This window comes from Buceros rhinoceros, unplaced genomic scaffold (assembly GCF_000710305.1).
Source record: "Buceros rhinoceros silvestris isolate BGI_N320 unplaced genomic scaffold, ASM71030v1 scaffold6874, whole genome shotgun sequence".
Lineage (NCBI taxonomy): Eukaryota > Metazoa > Chordata > Aves > Bucerotiformes > Bucerotidae > Buceros > Buceros rhinoceros.
The window spans coordinates 97,051-106,338 of NW_010407603.1; the positions used below are offsets into that span (position 1 = coordinate 97,051).

Consider the following 9,288-nt stretch of genomic DNA (forward strand, 5'->3'; position numbering starts at 1 on the left):
TCTTTCCTGCTTGTTCAAAGTCAGATCCTCTTGAGATAGTTTTCTGTTCCCTTGTTCGCTCTTGGCACAACCTGTATCAATAGTCCCACAGATCTGTTTGGAGATACAGTTTATTTGGTATTAATATTGGATCTGGGGATACCTAGGTTTTGCTGAACCACTCCTGATGATTTGTTTAGAGGACCCGAGAGAGAAGCTCTTGCCCTGTGTCTGAGTACTTTTGTAGTCTTGCTGTGTGTCCCCCAGGTCTTTAATCACTCATTTTAAAATGACTGTAGAGATTACATTTATTCCTATCAAGGAGAGAAATAATTATAATAACCTGAGGGCAGTACAAAATGTTGCCTATTTGGGTGTAATTTGTAAAGAAGACCAACTGTCAAAGAACTGCAGTCATAGGCAGAAGGTCGGGTCCCCAGGATCTCCAGTAGGGAAGGGCTGCAGTAGCACTTATGTGAGCTTAGATCTTGTTTCCTAAACCCATTTGGCGTCTTTTTGGCATAGAGCTGCTGGCAGTGGGACTTGCTGCCAGCTCACATGACCATCTTTGCCCTGACAGCAGTGGACTGCCTCTTCCCACTGCCTGGTTGTCCTCTCACTGCACATAGAACTGTACAGTGGGCAAGGGCTGGCACTGACTCTTGTGCCGAGCATCAAACCTGGAGGAAGAGCAAACAGCTTCACTGTTCAGTGCGGCTGCCAGTCATCACACTAGGCAGGAGAAGATAAGTTGATGGCTTGACAGCTGGGAGTCTGGAGGGACAGCATGGTGAGCCATAACAACCAGCCTGGCTGGGATGTCTGCGTAGCACCTGGGAGAGGTCTCCTTTGGAAGCAGAACAGGAAGGGTGATGCTGGCCCTAAAACCATTTTCTTGGTGGCTTCACAGTGCTGGACCTGAGCAAGGGTAACAGCCACTGATGTGTTGGGAAAATTTCCCTGAGAAACCTCAGTGTGCGCATTTGTGTATAGAGGGGAACAAGCCCTCAAGCAGTCCCTTGTTCAGCCGTCTTTGCCTGTAGAGGTTTAAAAGGGTTTTAAATTTACAAAACAGCTTTGTGGGGTGCTTTTAAATATGTTACAGCGTAAACGTATGGCAGGTTTGAAGTCTGAGACCAAAGCTTTGTGGGAGCCTCACGTATGCAAATGTGAGTTGGTTAGACCTGAGTGTCTTGACATGTGTACAACTCCGGTGACGGACTCTGTGTAAACTCTTTGTCTTTGATATGTCTATGAGGAAGAAAAAGCATGAAAAACCTCAGCCTAAAAGGGAAGAGCTTGTAAAGCTGGGGGATGAAAACACGGGATGTTTCTTTTTAAGCTTCTGCACATGATAAGGGGGGGTGTCCCTTCATCTGGCAGTTCTTTAGGAGAAAGCAGGAAGGACGTAAACAGTCCAGGTTTTTCAGGATCGCAAGCAGGAGTCATTGTAACTCTGCTGAGTACTTTTACTTCTGCAGTTGTGCTGTTGCTCCTTATTTCTGAGTCTTACTCCTTTCTCAAAGAGTGCCCTTCTTTGCGTGCGCAGAAGAGACTTGCAGTGGAAGCCCACCATTGATGTTGAAGTTACTTTCCCCAGGGCACCCTCACCATCATAAAGATTTGCTTTGCTGTGTTTTATCTGGCCGGGGGTTGATGGTGGTGACCTTCAAGGCAGGTTGCACGACTCTACCCATGGAAGTGTCACTAAAAGGCCTTGAAAGTCTGAGGATGAAAAATACGAATCCATCTCTCATTTGACAGCGTAAAGCTTTGGAACCTGTTAAACAAGTTAAAACTTAGGTAAATAAGGCTACTTTTAATTTGTGGGGAGCAGTCATAAATTGTCGTCAAAAAGATAAATATCAAAATAATGAGTGGATTAGCAGTGACAGATGTGACAGGAGGCCTGAGGCACGATGGTCTAAGAACTGTCACGTGGATCTAATCAAAGAGTGAACCTCGCTGTGTGCTCAGATAATAATACAGGCGCATTAACTCCACTTTCAGTCACGGGGGTAACGTGTGTGTCTGCGATGCGTCTGACACCAGCCTGCTCCTCAGAGACGGCTGTCTGCTGTCACAGCTAACTCACGCTGTGCAGAGGTGGTAGTTAGCACTTAAGGGACTTCATTCTTTTGTAGTCCCATGTAGAACCTGATTTGGTGGGGCAAGAAAACCTCAACCCAGCTTATTTCACCGTTAGCTTTTGTTAACTTTAAATAGGTCTCAAGCAATTGAATCTCAGGCAACGTACTCCAGGTCTCTTGCAGTGTCTGCATGTACATACCTCCTTCTTCCTGCTTGCCTGTGGTGCGTAGACACATGTGAAAGTCACGCACATAGGGTGGTGGTGGGTACGAGACAGCGTGTTCTTGTTTCAAAAAACAGTTTATAAACCTGCAGAATTTTGAATGGAGGATAATTTGCTTGTATGCAAGCCCAGAAAGTGATGTTACAATTCCTACAGCTGCAAAATTAACCCTGCAGATGGTTTTTTTTTTTCCATTTTTCTCAAATTCTTAAGGTTGGTTTTGCTCTTTCAGTCAAAATGCATTTTCTTTGTTGCCACTGGTTTATTTTTTGTCTTCATCTTTTATGAAGCTCATGCGCTCCAAAGTCTTCTAGTAACTGCAGATGACTAATAATTAGGATGGTTTTATGATTCCCTACCCTCCTTCAGTTGAAAGGGGTTAAAATGTTCATCTGAGAAGACACGCTGAGCGGTTTTTGGTAGCATCTCAATCATTTACAGCCAGCATGACTGCTCGAAATGTAGGACAGCACACAAATCTTGAATAAAAATACGTGATTTATAGAGGCTTTTATATTGGAAAGGCTTTTGAACAAGCCCAGGCGTGTACGGTGTGTGTGTGTATGTGTTGTAATGTAATGGGGTTGGCTGTGTGTTTGCCTAAAATGGCCAGAAAACCCCAGTCTGTTACCGTGTTTGGAAAGATTGCAGCATTCCTATAAAATTGGATGAAAATCTAGTGAACTTTGACTTTTTGACTCACAGGGTCTGGATTTTTTTTTTTTTTTTCCTACAGGTTCTCTAACATCGATGTTTGTCAGGCTTCCATGCGGTGGTGTCGGGGTGAGTACTCTCTTTAATGTGTAAATAATGTCCTGTTTGTTCTCCCAGTCCCACTGGTAACAAAAATTGTTGCTTTGCATTCCATCAAGTGGGGAATTGCAAACAGATGTTACCCATAAACAGGGTCTGCCTGGGGTGCGGGGTTGCAGCAACAGCCTCACGTGCCTTTCTTCAAAAGCAGCGTGAAGATTTTTAAACTGTTTTGGAGAGCCGAAGTGTGGGTGACATTCATAGGCATGCTTCATCTCTGGCTTTTAGGAGGAGAAACCTCATTTCCCAGCAGTGATGTTTAATGGCGTAGAGGTTACTACGTTTGAAAGCAACCTTCACATCCCAAACTGCTTTCTGCGCAGAAAGCAAGATGTTATTTTCATGCTGCTCGTGTTGCGTAGGTGTTTCATCTTCAGTATTTGTACTTCAGAGCTGCCTGCCTCCCAGCGCAGGTGGAAAACATAGTAATAAAGTAGTGATATTGAAGGACAATATTTGGGAAGTTTAAATTGCCGTGTTTGTGTCTGGGCTGCATTACTGTCCTTGATCGAAATGTCTCGCTGGTGGCGCAGCGTGAGGGAATTGCAGTGTTCGCTATTTGGCATCTTTAATTTCTCGAGATTCAGGACAATCCCACGCAGATTCTGAAGCAGGTGACTAAAATACCCCTCCATCCGTCATGGAAAAGTGGAACATTAGTTTTCATCTGTCAAGACACCGTGTTAATAAAAAACTATTTTTGGAGGGTTGTTTGTTCCCATAAAGCTGAAAAAAAACCCAAATACCACTCAAATACCTTGTGCTGAAGGTTTGCGTCGTTTTCCTTTGAAGCCTGAAAACTTGAAAGTTTTTCTTTTAAGTCAGACTTTCTGCTCTGAAGTTTCTGTGGAGGGTGACAGTACAGAAAATCTCGGAGAACACGAAGGGAAAAGAATGAGAAGAGACAATAAAAGGCATTGTATAAATTCACAGTGGTAGTTCTTATGCATAATTGAAGCTCGTGAGGTTGAATTTAGAGGTCTGGATTCTGTTATGGAAATGAAACAAAATTGTTTTCTTCCTGAGTCTTTGCAAAATCGCTGCTTTGAAAATTATCCCGTCAAAAAAAAAAAAAAAAAATCGGCGTTTATTCATACCGCCACTGCTTGAGCACTCATCGAGATATTTTATTTTGTATTGTAAATATGCTGCAGTCTCCTAATTCATGGCAAATTTTTGGCTAGAGTTTAAAAGGTTTGGATTTACTCTGCCCTGCAGTCAGGCATGCCATTCAAAGCAAAAATTATCATTTGCAAATGAAGACTGAATGGTAACAAGCAGAGACAGTGCCGGAGCCTAGTGCGGTCCCAGAAGTCTTACATTAAATCCTAAATCAAGGCAGGAAACGCCACAGTGCTGATAGTACTGATACACTCGTCATAAAGATAGCGTTTGCAGTTAACTTGCTGGTTGGTTGTCTCCACAAGCCCTTAAATATTAAATAAAACATTTGCTGGATCTAGTGTTGTGTTTTAACAATCATGTTTTCTAGGAAAAGCTTTTTAAAGCCAGTAATTTACTAGTAATCAACTAGGTGATAGTCATTAAAAAGACTTTCTGTTGGTTTGCTTCCTTTTCCTTCCCCCATTACCTTGGGATACAGTGCTGAGTATTTGGGTGCTTTTGCTGCCTTTGTGGCTTGTGTGGCAAAACACGCCCTCCACCACTTCGGGGCTGCATTTCTGGTTAGTATCTACACCCCAGCCGTGTTTTTGTAAGAAAAATGAGGCCACGGTCCAGAACAATGGGCTATAGCATAGTAAGTGCTTTGCCCTTGAACATGCTCTGGATGGGTTTAAGCGTAGCCCATCTCCTTTGGGGTAGGGGAGACAGCTGGTGATCTCACGAGGTCTTTTCCACCCTCCTATCTACTGTCTTTGGAGGTGTGAGATTTGTCAGAAAAGCTGGCTTAGCAGCGTGGTGTGTTTGCTGAAGAAGTAGAGGGAAAACTGTAGGCTCTGTTAGCATGACAGATCTGTAAGACAAGTTGCTCTTGATTTGATTTGCTGTGGGAAACGGTTGGAAGAAGCCTTATGGTGGGATCTCAACCAGGTCCACAGGGCACCCCGTTAAGCAACAGATGAAAACTGAATTACTTTCTGCATCAAAGAGGATGACAAGACGTTTTTGAGATGCATACGATTTTTTTTTCCAAGGAAATCAGAAAAAACAAATTAAAAAATCAGAGCCTAGAGTAAAACATCAGTTATGAAGAATTTTAGTGTGAGAGGAGGTGTTATGTAAATCTGAGAAGTTACAGCACGTGAATACTACTGGTTATGGTATAATGAAATAATTTCAAATTTTTCTTGCAAGAGAGCATAAGGGGCTTTTTTGTGCTGATACTTGGCAGGGCATTTTCAGGCTGCGAGGTGGCCATACAGCTTTTTTGAGTGATGGAGTTTTATTTAGATTCTTCCTCGTTCAAGATTGCCAGGTTGGAAGAACATTATTCATCACCGAGCAGTAATCAGTGTCTGTTGTATCTTTTCCTTACAAGTGGAGAAGGTTGTGGTGCTGTGGGAAGGTTGTGTGGGCTCCAGTCACTTTGTACTCATGGGGCACACGATGATCAGAGCACCTGCAGGACATCATCTTGACTACCAATGGTTTCTTTAAAGGAAGAAGGATTTATTTCAGCAGAGGATTTACTTTCTCTTATTTTGTCACATAAGTGCAGTCTAGGGAATGCTTCACGAATCTTTGCGTTCAGCTCACCGTGACACTAGACAGCTTTCCAGACGGACGACTGCTTTGTAAGGAGGATTTTCCCTGGAGATCTTGATACTGGTCTGTCAAATGCTTTCCAGGGAGCAAACATGATGCCATAAAAGAAAAAGTGAAAGAAAAAAAAGAGTTTTGAAAAATTACTAAATTAAGGTGGGACTGGTCCTCTTTTGGATTTATCACTGGTTAGAAGATAAGAAATGGTAGTCAAAATTACAGTCCCCGAGAAATCTGCGTATTGGCTGAAATGTTGCAGTGCAGGAGATGGGTCATAAACAAGTGTCCTCTGCTGATGGTATTAAATTTATTTGGGGTCATCAAAGCGAAAGCTTGCCTGCAAAGAAATACGGATGGTGTCATGATAATGAGAAAATAAATAGTAATGTAATAGTAATGTAGCACATGGAATTTGGTGTTGGATGCGAAATAATGTCTGGAGACTGGCCTGGAGCTGAATGAAGGTGAAAGCTGAATGATTGCTTTTCTCATAATTCAGGAGCTGAGGGTGTCAGATGAAATTATGGGCTGGAAAGCTTGAAACCGAGTCCTGCTCCTGTAAATGATTAAACAAGGCAGTTCTCTTCCGTAGGGGATGTTATGTAAAGACTAGATGGATCTGAAAGGCGATACAGAGCAATTTATGGGGGAGAAGCCCATGAAGAGCTGATAAGTACCGGGATGAAGGATGAAGTCTGAAACCCAGGCAGCCATGAGTTTTTCTTACCAGCGAGCGAGATGAAGAAAATTAAAGAGTTGAAGGAACAGGAAAAAGTTTAGAGCAACAAGCTTCACCACATAACACCTCTCTGTTTGAAAACTTAAGTCACAGTGTCTCAGAATCAATGAGGAAAAGGGTCATTTTGTTCCCTGGTGCTTGGAAACTCTTGTATTTTGTTTTATGCTACAAGCACATCGCTGTAGCTAATGCTAACAAACCTCTTTGCCTCTGCAGACATCTGATCATAGCGGGAAAAGAAGAAAGCACAGGAGCACTTCTATCAACAGATGTGCACTCTGATTCAAGCAACAGTAATTTATTCCTAATGATCTTTAGCAGCATCTGCAAGTGCAGTATGCAGTATTTTTACTTAGGACGTTACCTTCATTTCTCTGCAGCACACACTCTTTTCTTAATATATGACTTAATGCACCACAGCATTACCTAATCCAGGGTAATTAGAAGAAACTTTTGGAGAAAGGAATTTAAGGTTTGAAAGTCTTCAAAATAATTCCAGCATACTTACACCCAGATTCTTCAAAACACTCCAAGACTTGATCTTATGATCGCTAATAACTTTGTTTCTTCACGTGTAGTATTTTCTTTTCGTGTGAACATTCTAAAAATATCTGAAGATCTAGGGCTTTAGAAAATGTTCTTAATTCTTTGATCTCCTCCAGAATATGTTATTCGGTTTGGGGTTGTAAGGTCTTCATTAGCGTGTGTAAAAATCCCAACCCGTGCATGCAAAGAAAGTTGTTGCAGAAACAACGAAAAGGGCTTCTGTGGAATATAAATGAGAAGAGTCTAATTAGCAACTCTTAGAAGAAGAAAATGTGAGCATGGTTATTTAATCAGTGCTTTAGAGCAGTAGGAGACACAGATAAAGACAAGTTGCTGGCAGCACAGACAGTGTGTGCTGCTGTCACCTAAGCATGATGATGAGCAGCAATGAAGCAGAACTCCTCCACTCCGCTTTTCAGGGTCTGGAGCTGTGGTACAACTTGTCTCAATGCTGAATTTCTTATCTGCATAGTGCTTCAGCTAAAGAAAAGATTAGAATAATGAAACCTTTTATAAGATGCTCAGTTCTCTTTGAAACAGCTCCACATTAATGTATAGCGGAGTAGGAACCTCATCGTGTATATTAATAAAGATCTCAAGTTTATAAGGAAGGAAAAACTCTTTGGGGTTTCGCCCTGAATCATCTTCAGTGTCACTCATAGAAGAGAGCCTGTGTGTCAAGGTGTTGACCCTTCCCTCATAATTTTCTAATATTGGTACATGCTGTGAAGGTTAAGGGCCTGCAGCAGGTCCCAGGCACTGAATTCCCTCTCCCCACCTCTCCTACGGGCCCCCTAGCAGAAATGGCAGCTTCTTTATTAGAATGAGCAAGGCATTAATATTATTCTCAAGAAGTTGAGTGTGCTGACCAGGACAACCGCTCCTCATCCAACAGCGGCAAATGAAGGCTCAGTATATCTGACACTGCTGTATCCTCCAGCTTGGAGGAAAAAGAGAAATATACGTTGTTGGATCAACAAAAGGCAAGAAATATGCTTCCTCTCTCCGTAAAGTCCTTCCAGATGGTAAGGCTTGATGTGCTGTCCCAGCAACAACTCCTGCGATGGCAGCTACATCAAAGAGTGTGCAGGCAGGGAAAGCCAAATAGTGTCTCCCCTGTAATGAACTTCAGAATTCAGGAATGATGGAGGGGTCAACAGCAGCCCATGCACCAAACAGCAGCAGCTCCAGAGCCAGAGAGCAGTCCAGCACAGGGCCACATTAATAAAATTTTCCACCATGGCAGAGGCTACACTCCCCTGCTGCAGAGCACTGATGGCTTTGCTGGGGCTGTTCAAACACTTACAGTCACACAGATGATGAAGTGCTGTCTTGGAGAAGGGCCCAGTGGTCTCCAGACATCCGTTCTGGGGAGGGTGCCTGGGTGTTAAACCCTTATCTTAGAGATGCTTGCACGCAGGATGGGGTGGTGGAGAGATTCCGGGTGGCAGCAGGCATCTCAGGATCCAGTCGTCCTCCTGCTGGGGAGCTGAGTGTGAGGGCATAGCAGAGTCCTTGAAATAGGCTTCTAAAACACAGGCGGAATACTTTTTTCTAAGTACTTCATTTCTTTCTGCAGAAATAACAACTCTTTAAAACCCCTCTGTCTTGCCCTCCTCATTCTTCTTGAAATGCTGCCAACTCGAGCCCAGTTTCTGCAGGCATCAAAGGGCCTGAACGTGGCAGTGCTTGGCTCAGGCACTGGTGACTTCTGTGTGCTTTATGGGGAAGGCTGGCGTGAACAGATGTCTGAGGAGATCTAAGTCTGTTGGTCCCTTAGGTAAAGCCATGCAATCCTGCATCTGTGGAAGGAGACTGGTGCTTGCTGTAGAGACTGGTGTTGCAGGCAGAGAGGGAAGCTCTTAGCTACTGCTGTCCTGCAGCATTTTCAATCACGTCCAAGAAAGATGGGTTAGATACGCTCAGCCTAGACTTCACAGAACAGCTGTATCTTCCTTGAGCAGTGAGACCAAGGGCACTGAGGTGGACAGCTCTTAGGTGTTCTGTGCTCTTAAAACTGTGAGTGTCTTCCATTCAGAGATACTGGAGGTAGGGGATCTGAAGATGAAAACTTCTGGATCCCCTGATGGAATGTAGCAGTGTTATCCTGATTGCAAATTAGCTTGGATGGGCCCTTGCAGAGCTCTAACATGCTGGTTGGTAGGGAGGAAGA

General features: G+C 43.4%; 1 protein-coding gene across 1 annotated transcript in view; it reads left to right on the plus strand.

The window, feature by feature from the left end:
* HDAC4 (histone deacetylase 4) overlaps positions 1–9,288 on the plus strand; it is a 120,977-nt gene that overhangs the window by 83,757 nt on the left and 27,932 nt on the right. The window contains exon 16 of the mRNA XM_010134527.1: positions 3,030–3,076. Within this exon, the coding sequence (XP_010132829.1) occupies positions 3,030–3,076 (47 nt within the window). The remainder of the gene's footprint in view (positions 1–3,029; positions 3,077–9,288) is intronic.